Consider the following 17,610-nt stretch of genomic DNA (forward strand, 5'->3'; position numbering starts at 1 on the left):
TCACAATGATAACAACACTAGAGGGGCACTTAAGTGGCTCAGTTGGTTAAGCATCTGCCTTCACCTCAGGTCATGATCTCAGGGTCCCGGGATCAAGCTCCATGTCAGGCTCCCTGCTCAGCAAGGAGTCTGCTTCTCCTCTGCCTCTCCCCACTGTTCATGCATGCTCTTTCCCTCAAATAAGTAAATAAAATCTTTTAAAATAATAACAACAATAACACTGGATTCAACTATATATGCTTACATATGTATATATGTATAATTCTATATAAATAAAATTAATGGTAAGAATGATATAAGGGACAGGAGGGAAAATCAGGCTTATTTTGTTATGATAAAGCATTGTACTACCCATGAAGAAATATAGTATGAAAGTGGACTTGGATTAGATGTAAATGTATACTATAATTTCTAATGCAAACACTGAAAAATGAAGCAAAATAGACGTATACCTGATATGCTAAGAAGGAGTGAAAATGGAATCATAAAACAATCAATTAAAGCCACAAAAGGCAGAAAAGGGATCACAAATAGAAAATAATAACAAATGTGGTAGCTATTAATCTAACTATATCAATAATCATTTTGAATGTCAACAGTCTGAATGCACCAATTAAAACAGAGATTGGGCAGCCCTGGTGGCGAAGCAGTTTAGCGCCGCCTGCAGCCCAGGGCATGATCCTGGAGACCCGAGATCGAGTCTCACATCGGGCTCCCTGCATGGAGCCTGCTTCTCCCTCTGCCCGTGTCTCTGCCTCTCTTTCTCTCGGTGTGTCTCTATGAATGAATAAATAAAATCTTAAAAAAAAAAAAAACACAGAGATTGTCAGAGTGGATCAAAAAAAAAAAAAAAAAAAAAATGACCCAGGAGAGAGGAGTGATGGCAGCAAAATGGCAGTAGAGGAATTTTGTTTCCTCCCAAAAGCACCAATCTGAACAGCTATGCATGTATGAAAACACTTTCTCAAGAGTCAAAGATTCCAGGTGATAGAACACAGAATCTGGGTGAAGCACAGAGGTAGGAAAAGATGCAGAGGATGATAGAAAATAAATTCACATTGTTCCTATCACCCATCCTCTAAGCCTGGATAGCTTAGGCCAAGAGAGAGACTTTCCCCATATCAGAAGATAAGTAAAGTGACTACACAGTTTCACTGTGGACCCCAGAGCTAACCAGTCCCAGTCAATCCTGCAGCCTTAGGTGGCTCTCTATAGTCTCTGTCCTACAAACCCAAGTCTCCAGATCACCCCAGTACCTTTAGGCTTCCAAGGCCCAGGGCTCCTGAAAGGATCCTGAGAACCCAGATTCTTGGCACAACCCAGCACTAGTCACCACCCATGGCCCTGGGTAGTTCCTAATAGTTTCCACAAACCCAGGCTCCAGGTGGGCACCCACAAACCCAGGGTCCTGGCTGGGCCCAGTACAAGGCTGACTACCATAGACCCAGGCTTTCTGCCCATTCCAGCACCAGGCCAGCCCCTGTGACTCCAGGCCCCATACTAACCCCCAGTGTCATGCTGGCCCCAATGGATCTAGACTCCAGACAAGGTGCCACAGACCCAGGCTCCTAGCGTACCCCATCACCAGGCCAGCTTCCAAGGTCCTAGCCTTAACACTGGCTCCCAAGACCCAGGCTCATGCTCCATACTAGCACCAGTCTGGGCCTGCAGACCTAACCTCTAGGCTGGCCCCCAAGGCCCCAGGTAATAGGATGACTCCTCCAACCCTAGTGCCAGGCTGGCCCCAGTGGTCACAGCCTCCAGGCTGGCTCCATGGAATCAGAAGGACTTTGGGTTTCAGATCTCCAGAAATATAAGATAGTAAGCCACTGTTTTAAGCCACTAAATGTGTGGTGATTTGTTACAGCAACAATAGAAACTAATATAACATGCATATTTCCCTGGTAGTGCAGGACCCCAAAAGCCCACCAATTTGAATTTCCTCTCAAGAGGAACATCACCTAGGGAGCCTCAGTGAATGCCTCTCTACTAGAGCTGGAGAATTTCTGAGGAGGGAGAAGGTTCACTCACACTATGCCTCATCTGGGTCATGAGCACATCCTGACTTCTGGCAAGGATGGAGAGAGCTACTGAGGATGTCCCAAATGGTATGACAGTACCACTACTAAGTGATCTGGTCTGTATGCCCAAGACAGAACTGTAAACTCTAAGCAACTACAATATTTTGTGGGGCTTACAGAGAAACTGTAACTCAAGGGTGGGTCAGGTTGCAGTTTACCAGCAGAGAGGGAACATCAGAAGTGGTAATAACTAACCTGGGACTGTGGAGAAAGTGAAAATAAACTCCAGGCATGCAATTCTTGAACTTAAGCTAAGTAGGCAAGTAGACTTCTGTAGGGACTTTGGTGACAGATGAGATATATGTGGCCTACGAGCTCCCCAGGCACAAACCCTGCTTCTGTTTAGAGTGCTAATAAATGGGGGCTTCATGGCATGGCACAGATGAGAGCCCTCAGGCAGTGATTGTAGGAGAGAAGAGTATTTGGGGGGAATCCCACATGGCAAGGCCTCAGATTTGGGGGCTATCCAGGCAGAGAGAATTTGAAAATGGCAGAATTTCAAGAAGGTCAGGCTGTGCCTTTTTATTGAAAAGGCAGAGTTGAGGGGTGGTACACAATATAGTGAGAAAGGAAAAAGCCATCTGCCTAGCCAGCTAAGGCAACTGAACCTATCCTTTAGGTTCTCCCTCCCATGCACAGGTCCATCCTAACCTGGGCAAGGTTACAGTGACAACAATAACACTTCTTAGAGTGGATGGAAGGGAAAACTGATACTGGTGAGAAGTGGAATCATCCCTCAGGCCCACCTAACTATCCGATTCACTTGGTGAGAGGAAAACAGGTTCTCATTAATGGTGGTCCTTTTCAGCCTGGGCTAGCCTAACACGCAGGTCATACCTCTGAAAACATTACACTTGACACTTGAACAACAGGGGGTTTAGGGGCACCAACCCTTCACACAGTTGAAAATCTTGTTTAACTTCTGACTCCCTCAAAATATAACTATTAGTAGCCTACTGCTGACTAGAAGCCTTAATGATAATATAAGCAGTCAATAATGCATACTTCATAGGTTACATGTATTGTAAGCTGTATTCTTATAATAAAGTAAGCTAGAGAAAAGAAAATGTTATTAAGAAAATCATAAGATACATTTACAGTATTAATCAAAAAATTTATCCAAAAAAATCTGCATGTAAGTGGACCCCCATAGTTCAAATCCATGTTCCTTAAGGTCAACGATATTTTATATCAATAGAAATGCCTCCTTTGCTGGGATGATTGCTAATGAAACCCTTTGAGAACATGGAAGTATCCAAAAGGTTTGGATTTGCCAGTGTAAGTAATAGTCTCCAATGGGTAATAGTTGGAATGTTATGGGTAGAAGCTTATTCTCATCAGCTTGAAATGCTATTAAGGATTCTATATGAAGGCCCAATGATTTTCATTAGATAGAGCAGAGTGTACAAACGAGCCAAATCAATCACAGGTGGGCACAACTGGGTGTCTGATCCAATCCTGGAGCAGGCAAAAGAGAGTAGATAATAGATAGAGGACTGCAAGAGTCAGAGCCCAAATTCCAACAACCAGTTCTGAAGTTGAACCAAGGGCCTGAGGAAGTAGGTAGGTACAGGAGGCCAGAGCAGGGTTCAGATGTGGAACACCTTCTAGGAATGTAATCACAAGATTACTTTCTTCTAAATCGTTGGTTTTTTGATATAGCTGGCATGGAACTATAAAGTGACTTTTGCTCAAGGACTTCCTAAAGGCCCTGCCAGACATTTGACAAACAGATGATAAGTATATCCCTTCTAGACATTTGACAAACATGTGATAAGCATATCCACAGTATGATTAGTGGCCATTAGCTCACACGTTCTGCATTTGCTTACTCCTCTCAAACTGTAAGGCCTCATCTCTTCTCTATCTCTAGGAGAAATACACGTTGACCCTAAGATCATTTATATTTCCACGAGCTGATAGTGCTTTGCTATCTACAGATTTTGATCTCTTTGTACATTCCTATCTCATTTTATTCTCCCTTGGGAGTTTTTTTTTTTTAATATTTTATTTATTCATTCATGAGAGACACAGAGAGAAAGGCAGAGACACAGGCAGAGGGAGAAGCAGGCTCCATGCAGGGAGCCTGACATGGGACTTGATCCCGGGTCCCCAGGATCACATCCTGGGCCAAAGGTGGCGCTAAACTGCTGAGCCATCCAAGCTGCCCTCCCTTGAGAGTTTTTTTTATCTAGATTCTACAGCAGGAGCTACAGAAGTAGTTTTCTCTGATTTGGGCAGGAACTTTCTACACTTTGAATCTAGAGTGGGGCTTTAATAATATATGAGAATTTGAAAAATGGTCCAAAGGGAGTACTAGGGTGGCTCAGTGGATTAAGCATCTGACTTTGGGTCAGGTCATGATTGCAGGGTCCTGGGATCTGCCTGGTATTGGCCTTGCGTCAGCCTTGCATCAGTCCCACATGGGCCCATGTGGCTCTAAACTCAACAGCAAGTCTGCTTCTCCCTCCCTCTGCCCCTCTCCCAACTCCTGCATGCACATACTGTCAAATAAATCAATAAAATCTTAAAAAAAAAAAAAAGAATGACATAAAGAATAACAACTTTAAAAGACTTTTAACTTTTAGAAGAAAATAACCTTGATGCAAGGGAGAATTTTTTAAATAAGACCCCAAACATACAAACTATAAAGTAAAAAGATTAGTAAAAAGCCATATTTAAGAAAATAACATCTCTACAGAAAAATAAGAGAAATTATGATTGTTTCTCAAAAACTAAATTTTCAGAGACTGTGAAATGACTGCACCAGGGTGGCTACAAAATCCACAACACAGTAAATGTACTGGCTTTGTTACTGAGTGTGCTATGAAATTACTTTATCCATTTTCACCAGCAACTTTTTGACTGGGATTTGATAATGGCACTATAGTGAAGAAATGGTGTGTATACACAAGACCCAATGATAGTGGTCAGTTTTGCTTTGTTTTGCTTTTCTCTACAAAGGACAAACCAAAAAATAGGTTTCACGTGAGGAACAACGTTCTGATAGGAAAACAGCTATCGAAATGGCTTTCTGAAGAAAATTGCCAGATTTACTGTGCTCTTTTTCTTATCATGAGAACATACTCCCCCCTGCCCCCATAGAGCATTGAGGCTCTAGAAAAATCTTCTGCTCTCCTCTAAGACAAATATTCTTGCCTGCTCTTGAAACAGATGTGTAACTTCTAGTTTATTCCCTAAATGAGTAGCTCTTAAATAGTGATTTGCATTAGAATCATCTGCAGAGGGGATCCCTGGGTGGCTCAGCGGTTTAGCGCCTGCCTTTGGCCCAGGGCGCAATCCTGGAGTCCCAGGATGAGTCCCACGTCAGGCTCCCGGCATGGAGCCTGCTTCTCCCTCTTCCTGTCTCTGCCCCTCTCGCTATGTCTATCATAAATAAGTAAATCTTTTTTTTTTTTTTTTTTTTTTTTAAAGAATCATCTGCAGAATCTAGAAAAAAAGTTCACATCTTGGACCCAATCCCAGGGACGTTGATTTAGTGGGTTTGGCTGCGGCCCTGGCATCTACATTTTTAAAATTTATATTCCCCAAGTGATTCTGGTATGAAGCCCTGATTGAAAACAACTCCTACAGACCTTTGGACTCCTATGATTAAGCATTTTGTTTTTTACCACTCTGTACCTCAGTCCTTATGACTGATCCCCGCCCTTATGTTTTTCACCTATTTGCTCACTTGACTCTCCCATGTCCTCGATCAGTAACCCAATACTTATATGTAAATCAGATTAACAAATAATGTGTACAGCAAGCAGGCAGCCTGTTAGCATCAACTTGCTGGCTTATAATAATGAAATGGAAAGACTGAGAAGATGAGAAAATGCTAAGAGAAAGAATGACAGAGTGCTTGAAAGCATATGAAGAAGAGAGACCTAAAAGAGGAGACAATGAAACAGCGCTTGTCAGATGGGAAGAAGTGTCTAAAATCTAGCCCTCCTCCCTTTATCTTTTTGTAGAATATCATTTATAGCATAATCTCTGCACCAGCTGTCTCCTTCCCAACAGCTTCCCTGTTGGTTGTCTAATCTCAGTGGAACTGATACAAAATTTCTCTTATTTCTCTTTCTGGGAGCAAAGAAGACAAACTCCTCTTTCTCAGATTACTTTGTAATTACTTCCACTAATGCACTGCATTTTTTGAAATGTCCAGCTATGCCCCTGAAAGTTTTTTTCCTCCAACCTCTCTCACTGGCTAAACTCCTTGAAGCGTAAATCACCTTCCTTTCCTGCTTACCACCTTCTCAAGTTAGCACAGGAATTTTAGACATATCATACTCTAATTTTTGACACACATGATTGGATAAGCAAGATTACAGTGTTGAAAAGAGAAATTCAGGGAGATGTTTCTTCATTGGGATCACTGGTTATGGTTCCAAGATGTCTAAAAACTGTTTCAATTGCCCTCAAGGATAATCTTCTTTTGCCTCTAAAATATACAACTCCATTCACTAGGGCAAACATTGGGCTTGAATTCTTGATACTTATTCTTGGTTTGACAAAGACCTTTATGTCTATTAAAAAAAAAAAAAAAAAGGCCTTAACTAGCTATGGGCAACACATGAAAGAAATTTCTAAGAACCTTCTAAGAATTTTATCAAATTTTAACATTACTATGAACATCTTGTCTCCAAAATATTTGAGTATAATAAATCCATGTGAGTGGGTTTGAGTTAGGCCATTAAAATGAATAAGTCAGACTTAAGGATATAGGTAACCATCCTACTAGCTATAGAAGCCTAGGTTGCAAGTAAGGCTGTATGGAAAAGCCTACTTATATCAACTTTAATCTCTAAGAAAAATCATCTCCAACTTTAGTGTCTAGGCCTCTTTCCAACTTGGTTCTTAAATAAGTTTTGGAATTCTGGGGACATATAAATATTTGTAGAATTAACTACTGGGACACTATTTATCCTACTTAGTCTATATCACAACCAAAGATGATACTCCCATGAGTGATTGTGTTTCAATCATTGTCAATCAATCATGATCTAGTTCCTCTGTTGCCACACAGAGACTTGAGTTCTTATCCTTCTTCTCTGTCAGTTATTTTGGTTAATAGTTGAAAGAAGTAGAATAAGAGTAGGTATTTCCCTTCTAAGCGATTCTCTAAATACAGAAACTTCACAAACTTGCTTAGCCGGCATTCCAAGAGTTAGTAGGTCAACATATATTTATCAAGTGTCTACTATGTGCCAAGCACTGAGGATTCTATGGAAATTAACACAGATAGAACACCTGCCCATCCAAAGCGGGAAGGAGGCTAGAACTCCTGGTGTACATATTCTACTGGAAGAATGCTTCTGTGGTCTGTGCTTACTTGTTTGCTGAGGATGTGTTAGACTTCTTTTGAGCTATTTACTCAAAAAATTCTATTCATACATTACCTAGAGTAATAATTTCTTACTGCAAAGTCAAATCTAAATCTGCAGTTTTCTCCACTTCCTCTTTATATATATATATAAAAATTTATATATAACATCTTACATATATAATATATATAAATATATATACAACATTGGTTAGTTTTATAGGTTTTCATCATAGAGATTACTTAAATTACAGAATCCTTACACATTTATGACTCTTTCTTTAATAACAGACTATAAAATAAATTTTGTCTGTGAGCACATTTTTAAGTGAGCAAACCAGCAGTAAAACCAGGAGTATTTTTTTGTTTTTCATTTTCATGTTTCTGATCTCCAACTCTTTTCCAAAAATAAAAAAAAAAAAAGTAGTCAACACAAAACCACAGATATAAAGAAGCTAAGTCCTGAAACAAATTGGATGGGCCCCCAATGCCATCATACTTCTATTATGTGACTTCTGTACCCTATCTTACCTAAGTCATTTAACTTTCAGTTTCATAATCTAATAATTCTGGTTTCATTGTTCTTCTTAACTTCTTAAATGCTTGCCCAGAAAAGCCTCTGCCTATTTAAGCACATTTGAGCCTTACCCAACATTAATAAGTTCAATAACAAGGTGAGATGTTTAGATTCCACTTTTCCTCACTGCTTTTGTAAAAATACACACACACATATATATACAATACATATATACACATATATATTGCATTTACCAGTTCATTATAAAGGAATATGATAAAGGATACAGATGGAACAGATGTAGATGAGGTGTGTGGGAAAGGGCGCTGAGCTTCCATGCCCTCTCCGGGAATGCCAGTCTTGTAGCACCTCCACGTGTTCACCAACCTGGAATCTCTGTAAGAATATTTTAAGAGTAGATTGAAAAGGGGGTAGTAATTATGTATTTTAAAAAAATACAAACAGGGCAGCCCGTGTGGCTCAGGAGTTTAGCGTCACCTTCAGCTCAGTGCATGATCCTGGAGACCCAGGATCCAGTCCCACGCTGGGCTCCCTGCATGAAGCCTGCTTCTCCCTCTGCCTGTGTCTCTGCCTCTCTCTCTCTGTCTCTAATGAATAAATAAATAAAATCTTAAAAAAACAACAACCATAAGCAGACATCCATGCATATGTGTATATATTTTTTATATGTGTATATTAAAAGGTAAGTTTCAGGGTTTTATCTTGACAGACCAGAAATTAAATTATTTAATTATAGCATTTAAAGTAACCAAACACCTCCCCACAAGAATAATTTGGGAGAATATTTAAATAAGGCTATAAACCTGGGCCAAGTTAAATGCTGGAAAAAATAAGAAATACGGCTACTCTAAAAAAGCTATGCCACAGTTGCTTATATCAGTTAGTTCCAATTGAATAAAAAGTAAGTTTTAACAGCCTGATAGCTTGTAGGCAATTCTGTTTTAGTCAATCATTCAAAAACCATTTACAGGGGCCCCTGGGTGGCTCACCGGTTGAGCATCTGCCTTCAGTTCAGGTCTTGATCCTGGGCTCCTGGGATGGAGTCCCTCATCAGGCTCCCTACAGGGAGCCTGCTTCTCCCTCTGCCTATGTCTCTGCCTCTCTGTATAAAATCTTAAAACACACACACACACACACACACACACACATTTATGGAACACCTAAGAATACAAAGATTAACTTTGTAAAGAATTAGCCTTAATCTTGTATAAATTCATATATTACATGGTTATCAATGCTCTTAAATTGTTCTATTTTACGGATGGATTTTATATACCTACATAGTTTAATATACAGTAGTGACTTTTAAATTTTAGAAAAATACTATATTATTCACCATTTGCACATAACCAAAATATATACTTTATGACTTATTTCATGCTTTTTCTTGATAACATTAATGTATTTTTTATAGAAATTCTGAGAACTATTCTACAAAGAAAAAAATCATGTGTATTTTTACCACTCAGATATACTCTTGGCATTTTCTTTTCTTTTTAAAGATTTTATTATAATGGAGAGGATGATGACAACTCCTTCAAGAAGATAGATTGAGGGATGCCTGGGTGGCTCAGTGGTTGAGCGTCTCTGCCTCTGGCTCAGGGTGTGATCCTGGAGTCCTGGGATTGAGTCCCACATCAGGCTCCCTGCATGGAGCTTGCTTCTCCCTCTGCCTGTGTCTCTGCCTCTCTCTCTCTGTCTCTCATGAATAATAAATAGAAAAAGAAAGAAAGAAAGGAAGAAAGGAAGAAAGGAAGAAAGAAAGAAAGAAAGAAAGAAAGATGGAACTAGATAATTTGTTAAGGCTTTAGATTTTAGACCTATAATCAAATTATTTTCTTGTAGCTGCTTCTCTCATTTGAAATATTTCTTCATCTTCAGATAATAGAATGGTAGAAAATAATGGAACTTTAGAACTAGGAAGGCTGTTAGAGGCTGTCTGACTCAATTCCTCTTCCTTATTGTAATGGAGTAAGGACTTCTGTTCACTGTCTTATCCCTCTTCTTTGGCCCTATAAGTAATCCAGTCCCATCAGCACTTCCTTTGTAATGTCTCTCAGGCTGTTCCTACTTTTTTCATTATCATCGCTCCAAAGTACATGTTTTCATTTCCTAGTGTGTAGGTTCTTTCCAAAGTCATCTGCTTTTCTTGCCTTCAGTCTCTTTCTCAAACTAATCCTGGGAAAGCTTCCAGGTTACATATCCAAAAACAATGTGATCATTATGACACACTCCCGTCAAAACATATTTAATGGTTTTACTGTGGTCAGAGGATAAGGCAAGACCCAAACTCTAAGCCTAACCTAAAGAACCTCTTAGGGATACCTGGGTGGCTCAGCCGTTGAGCATCTGCCTTTGGCCCAGGGTGTGATCCCAGGGTTCTGGGATTGACTCCCATGTTGGGCTCCCTGCAGGGAGCCTGCTTCTCCCTCTGCCTGTATCTCTGCTTCTCTCTCTCTCTTTCTGTGTGTGTCTCTCATGAATAGATAAATAAAATATTAAAAAAAATAATAAAGAACCTCTTAGAGGCTGGCTTTAACTTCCCTTTCCAGGTATATCTTCAAGTATTCTCCTAAAAATCAAAACGCCATATTTACCTAGTTGAATCTTTATACTTTCTAAACAAATATCCTTTTAGCCTTGAGATAATATATTCAGAAGATTAAAAAAAAATAGCCAGGTTCAAGGGGAAAAAAAGAAGGCAGTTAAGAGTGAAGATGGAGAACAAAGGTGAAGCGAGAACAGGAAGAGAATGTATGGCTTTTCTGTGGTTTCTTTCTGCTCATTTTTCTCCTTAGTTTTCAGAACCTTTAACGAATCCTTAGCTTACTGTGACTTTTCAAATCTACTAAGATGATGGGAAAGCATCTAAAGTTGCCAGACCAAAAAAAAACCAAAACAAAACAGTTAAATGCAAGGCAAAATCAAGGCTTTACAAAGGACAGGTGCCTGTCATATTCAGTGGAATATCATATATATATAAAGATTTTATGTATTTATTCATGAGAGACACACACAGAGAGAGGCAGAGACACAGGCAGAGGGAGAAGCAGGCTCCACGCAGGGAGGCCCAGGCGGGACTTGACCCCGGGTCTCCAGGGTCACGCCCTGGGGCTGAAGGCAGGCGCTCAACCTTGAGCCACCGGGACTGCCCCGGAATATCCTAAACATCTTAGACTTGAAGAGAATGTTGACTCCAAAAGATTAATACAAATACAGGGTTTCTTCGAGTTTCAAAATGGAGCTCTGCACGCGCGATGCCTTCATTGCAAGCTCAGCAAGTTTCCCAGCCACCAAAGGGGTTTCTTCCCAGCACCCGGGGGATGGACACGTGGTCTCCCCCACAGCGGGGCCGCAGGTGTCCCTCTCCATGTGGGCGCACGTTCTATCCAGATCCAGCCCAGGCCCCGGCTTGGGAAGGTCAAGGGCACACACAGGCCTCGGCGAACGGGGAAAGCAGGATTCTGACCCGGAACTGATTTTTAAACTCTTTGCTATAAAATGACTAGTCACACCGACGTATGAACTAGCGGATCACAAGACGCTGGGCGTCAGGCTGAAAAAAAACCAGAGGCTTCCAATTCCGTCTGAATTTACGGCGAGGAAGACGAGCCTAGCAGGGTCCCCGCGGCAGCCGCCATGTTGGGAGCGCCGGCGGCCGGAAGTGTCGGCGGCGAGCGCTGGGAGGCGGCGGCGCGGGGACGGAGCCGGGGATCTGTGTTCCCCCCCACACCCCCGAGCCCCTCCCCTCCTCCCGCCCCCGCCACATCCCGGCTGCCGGGGGCGGAGCCTCAGGGCGGGCCCGGGGACCCTGCGGCTCCAAGCCCTGCGGCAGGGGCGGGGCCTCGCGGCGGAGGCGGGGCCTCGCGGCGGGGGCGGGGCCTGGAGGCGGGACCCGCGCTGCGAGGCTCGGAGGTGCCCTGGCGGCGCGGCTTGAGGCCTGGGGCGGGGGCGGGGCCCGGTGGAGGGGCGGGGCCTGGTGGAGGGGCGGGGCCTAGGGCGGGGCGGGGCCGCGCGGCGGGCGCGGGGAGGAGCTGACCCGGTCCCCGCGCTCCTGCACCTCGCTTTCTCGGAACGTGACAGAGCTGCTGTAGCCGGCCGCCAGCAGCCCGCAGCTCTCGGAGGAGAGAGCTGGGGTGGGAGATGACGGTGATTTCCTCCCTGCTCGGCCCATCACGAGCATCGACTCCCTTCTTGCGGCCTCGGGGCTGCAGACGTAGCAGGTGAGATGGGGCCCCGGGGGCGCCCCCGCCCCGCCCCGCCCCGCTCGGCCTGGCGTACCCTGGATGCCCCCATCCTCGCCCCGCGGGCCTGGGCCGGGGGGGGGGGGCAGTGCCCCGCCCTTAGCACCCCGGCGTGCAGCCCGCGGCCGGAGCCTACCCGCTGTTAGGACCCCGGGAGCCACCCAAGAAGACTTAGCCTAGGGGAAGGGACCGCTTGTCCCCTCCAGCGACAAGCGCGGAGCCCAGTTCGAGGAGCGCCTCCTTGCACGGCCACGCGTGTCATTCTCGGACTCTGCCTTTTATCCCGAGGGGGCGGCCTCAGTATCTGCCCTCCTGGGAGCTCCTGCCCGGTACCTGGAGCGCTGCACCAAATTTTCTCCCTTGCCCCTTTTTGGAGCATGTCAGGTACCGTGACGTTGTGACCCCCACGCCCCGGGGGAGCTGAGAGACCAACTTTCTATCCCAGGCGCAGACCCCAGGCGGCCTTTCCGCTGCCACCGCTGGCTGCCCGGGCCCTGGGTGGCAGCCGGTCTCGGCGCAGGCTGTTTGGTTAAGGACGCTCCGCATCCTTATCTTGGGGGGCCAAAGTCTGCCCCTGCCGACGCGGGAAGAGGCCGTGCTTGGCTCCCACCCGAGGTCTCTAGGGAGGACATTTGGTCCTCTGCAGGTAGGTGGGAGTGGGCGGGTGGTGTGACTGCTGATGTGCAAGATGCTGTAATAATACCAGGCTGTGTTAGGTTTGTTCCCCCGCAGGATAATGGATATTGGCTGTTTGAGGACAGACAGGCTAAGAGTTTAAAGCTTTCTCTGCAATAAATCAGAACCCTCTTCCCCATTTTCACTTAACAGGGGGTAGTGTTTACGGTTTCCTTCGTGTTATCGCCACCAACTGTCAGTGGCTGGCAGCCCTTTGTATATAGCATTTCTCTCCTCCTCATCCCACTAAGCGGCCACCGAGCAGTCTTTTTTATCGGGACAGGTCAACTTGTGCCATTAGCAACTCTTGTTTTTAACGATATGAAAAGACTGGATACAATTTTTAAGAAACTTCCATTGCTTGTGGTTCCTGTTCATGTTCACAGAATGCTTTAAAAAGCTTATACTCTTCCCTATTGGGGGCAAAAAAAAAAAAAAGAAAGAAAGAAAAGAGAGAGATGAGAAACCTTTGTAAGTGCTATTTTGGTTGTTTCGACATTCCCTCTATTGACAAGTATTGCTTTTATACTGTTGAGGAACATTAAAAGAATATTTCGGGGATGGGACAGGTTACTTTTCAAAGTTTTTCTCTTTAATTTTTAACTAACTTAAAGTTAATCCTGGGCAGTGCTACAACTATTTGACCATCACCTTGATAAAAATGAAGAACTCTCCCTTCCCTGCTAAAAACTGTTTTAAGTTCAGACTGGATTAAATTGAATTCCTTTTAGTTGTTCCGTATAAAAGAGAAGCTGTTAATCTATGACCCTTCCCGTTTCTCTTATTTTCTTGGAGAATCTTTAATGCCAAGTTTGAAGAGTGGGCATAAGGCATTGAATTATATTTAATGTGTTACCAGTCTCATTATGACCACACTCCTAAGGTTGAAGAAGCTAAATTTCAGAGAGGATATTTAATTTGCCCAAAGACTTGATAAGTGATAGGGCCCCAAATTGGGTTCAGGTCTATTGACGCTTTGAAATGAACAATTGCTATTTTTTTTTTAAGATTTTATTTATTTATTCATGAGAGACACAGAGAGAGAGGAGTGAGGCAGAGACGTAGGCAGAGGGAGCAGCAGGCTTCCTGAGAGGAACCGATGCGGGACTTGATCCTAGGACCCCGGGATCACAACCTGAGCCAAAGGCAGACAGACACTCAACCACTGAGCCATCCACGTGCCCTGAACAACTGCTATGTTAGTTAAAACTTGGTTAAAAAATTATTGTAATAATTGATTTGTACTACATACAATACTACATATCAATTATTACAAATAAGGGGTAGTGAACAGTATGAGTTACTAATATTCCAGGCGAAGAAATATAGGGAACTTTAAAAAATAATGTAAGACTGCAAAAGTTCATCACCTTATTTTTTAACTTGCCTTTTCAAGTCCACACCTTTTTGGGCTCCAAATGTTTAACACCTTTGTTTACCAGCTTCTTACTTCAACTAATGGTACCTGTCCCAACCATTAGCTTCCCCAGGATATAATTTGATGCTTATTTGGTAAACTTCAAGTATGTGATTATTGTAGGTTTATGTATATTAATCACTCCTATCTAATCCTGGTAGAAAAATACTTGTGCTGATCCAGATTAATTGTAAGGTTTTAAATGGTTCAGTTTATACGAGGGTAGCACAGAGAAAATTATCTTGTCCACACCCCATGTATCAGTTGTTGCTGGTTGGTCTCTGGCCTGCTACCTGAGTCTTTTTTATGTCCTGTGGGTGTTTGAAAACTTACCCGTTGGCATTGTAAATTTCAGGAATCATGAGTGTTTTTACTTTCTACATTATATAAGGCCACTTTAGACGGTTAACCCAGAATAATCACTTAGAAATTGACAATTGTCACCATATTAATTTCAAGTTACTAATTAAGGCTGATTAGTTGTGAAGTTGCCCAAACCTCATATTCATTGTGACCCTGGCAGCAAGAAGGGAGTCTGATAAGTATTGTAATGCTAACATAAAATTTTTTTCCTGCTTTAGCATTTTCTGAACATCGTTAAAGCATTTTACAACACATTTTGTGTTCTTTAACATTTTATGAACAGCTTTAGAACACTTTAGAACACATCTTGTGGTCCTGAGTCTGTTGCTATAGTGAAAGCTTATAATGCTTTATTATTCAGGAAAAAGATTTCTGTCCATGAACTAGAAAGTTCCTAAAAGAGGACATTGGTCCACTAAAAGGTGAGAGATTTAAAAGCAGATTAATATTTTAATCATTCATCAAAAAAATATATATCTATTTTTAAATATTTTTTTTATTTATTCATGAGAGACATAGAGAGAGAGAGGCAGAGACACAGGCAGAGGGAGAAGCAGGCTCCATGCAGGGAGCCCACCATGGGACTTGATCCCGGGTTTCCAGGATCAGGCCCTGAGCTGAAGGCGGCATTAAACCGTTGAGCCACCAGGCTGCCCAAAATTATATATATTTTATATATATAATTATGTAGTGTATATTGATAGGTATATATATATATATACCCACACACTCTAACATATATGTTTGTGTCTCCTGTGTGCCAGGCACTGTGCTAGGTGTTAGGGCTACAATAGTGAGCAAAATTATGCAGAGTCCGTACTTCTGTGGCACTTAAAGTCTAATGAAAAGATAGATGGACATAAATTAAATAGTCACTCTCATGCATGGTATAATTACAAAGTAAGAAAAGTAGCCTGCAGGTAAGGAACATGATTCTACTTGAGAAAGCCCTAGCTATGGGATTAGTGAAGCCTCATGTGGTAAAGCAATTCCTGAACTATATGATTTAGAGGGTGAACAGGTATTATTATATAGACAGTGGCAAGGAGAGAAGAGACTATTTTATACTGAACTGCATGTACAAAGTCCCAGTGACACAAAGGGACTATGGGACATTCAAGAAGGCAAATATATAAGACCGCTATAAAAGGAGCTAAGGGTACCCTGGTGGGATGCCATCACTTTTTTAAAGTTCTCTTTTAATGGGCTACCAAAAGTTGTATTTAACTTTTTTTAAGTGATTACTTTGTGCCAGATGTGATTATAAGGACTTGAATAACCTCAAGTCCCAATGAGATAGGTACTATTATTGCCATTTCACAGATGAGGAAAGTTACTGAATAAAGTTACTCTGTGATACTCTTCTATATTCTTCTTCCTGTCCTATATTCAGGTATGACCAGAGAGACAGAACTCTCCTATCCTAAGGTAGTCTTGATAATTGAAATTTCCAGAGAATTTGGATGCAAGTAGACATTCAGGAGAAGCTCTCTGGGTGCCATGCTCTTACCCACAAGGTGGAGCTCAAGTGTGGATCATGGAGAGAGCCATGGGGTATCACTGCAACTGTCGTATTTGTGGATCTTATTTTATTCATGTTTGATACTGAAAATAGGACAGCAACATAAATATTTTGACCCACCTTTGAGAGTAAAGAGGTTATTATTACCAAACACTCACTTTTTTTTTTTCCATTGTATTTTTCTCTGGTGGTTGTTGAAAGAAAATACGTGTATTTCTTTGGCTATTTGATATGTCTGGGGTTACCAGTATATACTTTCAACTAGAATTCTTCTCATTATTGTTTGTCTGAATTGGTTGACTGAATCTTTTCCTTTCTTTCCAGAGATCTGGTTGGAGTTGGAGGGTGAAAGAAAATGGATTCTTTTTCTGATTTACCTGCAGAGAACCTAACCATTGCAGTCAATATCACCAAGACTTTGTCCTCAACAGCAATGCATAGATTTAATTCCACTAATGACCCACCTTCAATGTCAATAACAAGGCTTTTTCCAGCCTTACTAGAATGTTTTGGCATAGTCCTTTGTGGCTACATAGCAGGAAGAGCCAATGTCATAACATCAACACAGGCCAAAGGACTAGGAAATTTTGTCTCCAGATTTGCACTTCCAGCTTTATTATTCAAAAATATGGTTGTACTTAATTTTTCCAATGTGGATTGGTCTTTCCTATATAGTATTTTGATTGCCAAAGCTTCTGTATTTTTCATTGTGTGTGTATTAACCTTATTGGTTGCCAGTCCAGACAGTCGATTTAGCAAAGCTGGACTATTCCCTATTTTTGCTACACAAAGTAATGACTTTGCATTGGGATATCCTATAGGTAAGTTATTTTTTTTTCAAGTTTTTAAAAAAATTCGTGTTTTAGGAAGTAGCAAAATATAATCCTTTAATTTGTCTAAGCATTTTTTAGTGACAGATATTTACTTATATCTAAAAAAAAGAAAAATCTCTTGGGGCACCTGACTGGCTCAGTTGGTAGAGCATGGGACTTGACCTTGGGGCCTGTGAATTTGAGCGCCATGTTAGAGGTAGAGTTTACTTTTAAAAAAAACAAAAGTCACAAAGCCTCATTCCAAATCTCTGTACTTTGTACCACCCCACAATGCCTACCCCCAAAAGGGACTAAATCTTAAAAAAAATTCAAATAAAAAGATCTCTTATATTTTTTCTTAAATATTTCTTACATTAGGGTGAATTCTATTTTTTCCTCAAACTCAAGAGTTTGAAGCTCTTTCAGATGTTGATCTAAAATAAAGAGTCATACCTAAATAAACTCTATAAATCATCCTTCTAATACATTCTTTTTCTTCTCAGCAACCACATGAAAGAAGTTTAGGTTCCAGAAGGGATTAGAGTCTGATTTATTGATTTATTTATTTATTTATTTATTTTTATTTATTTATTTATGATAGTCACAGAGAGAGAGAGGCGCAGAGACACAGG

At 41.9% G+C, this 17,610-nt stretch overlaps 1 protein-coding gene and 1 long non-coding RNA gene across 6 annotated transcripts in view; one reads left to right on the forward strand and one right to left on the reverse strand.

Annotated features, from left to right (window-relative positions):
• LOC144304709 (uncharacterized) overlaps window positions 1–12,840 on the reverse strand; it is a 100,537-nt gene extending 87,697 nt beyond the window's left edge. Inside the window, exons 1-3 of one of the 3 annotated variants that reach the window (XR_013371684.1) lie at window positions 9,408–10,785; window positions 8,423–9,058; window positions 8,179–8,320 (exon numbers count right to left, since the gene is read on the reverse strand). This is a non-coding gene — a long non-coding RNA (uncharacterized LOC144304709). Of the gene's footprint in view, window positions 1–8,178; window positions 8,321–8,422; window positions 10,786–12,522 lie in introns of those variants that run through there. The other 2 variants (XR_013371685.1, XR_013371683.1) reach the window with 2 other exon arrangements.
• Window positions 11,946–17,610, forward strand: part of GPR155 (G protein-coupled receptor 155) — a 43,947-nt gene continuing 38,282 nt past the window's right edge. The window contains exons 1-2 of one of the 3 annotated variants that reach the window (XM_077883232.1): window positions 11,946–12,168; window positions 16,491–16,987. In XM_077883232.1, the coding sequence (XP_077739358.1) occupies window positions 16,522–16,987 (466 nt within the window). In that variant the 5' untranslated portion in view covers window positions 11,946–12,168; window positions 16,491–16,521. Of the gene's footprint in view, window positions 12,169–12,603; window positions 12,836–16,490; window positions 16,988–17,610 lie in introns of those variants that run through there. The other 2 variants (XM_077883230.1, XM_077883231.1) reach the window with 2 other exon arrangements.

The sequence above is a fragment of the Canis aureus genome, chromosome 34 (assembly GCF_053574225.1).
Source record: "Canis aureus isolate CA01 chromosome 34, VMU_Caureus_v.1.0, whole genome shotgun sequence".
Classification (NCBI taxonomy): Eukaryota; Metazoa; Chordata; class Mammalia; order Carnivora; family Canidae; genus Canis; species Canis aureus.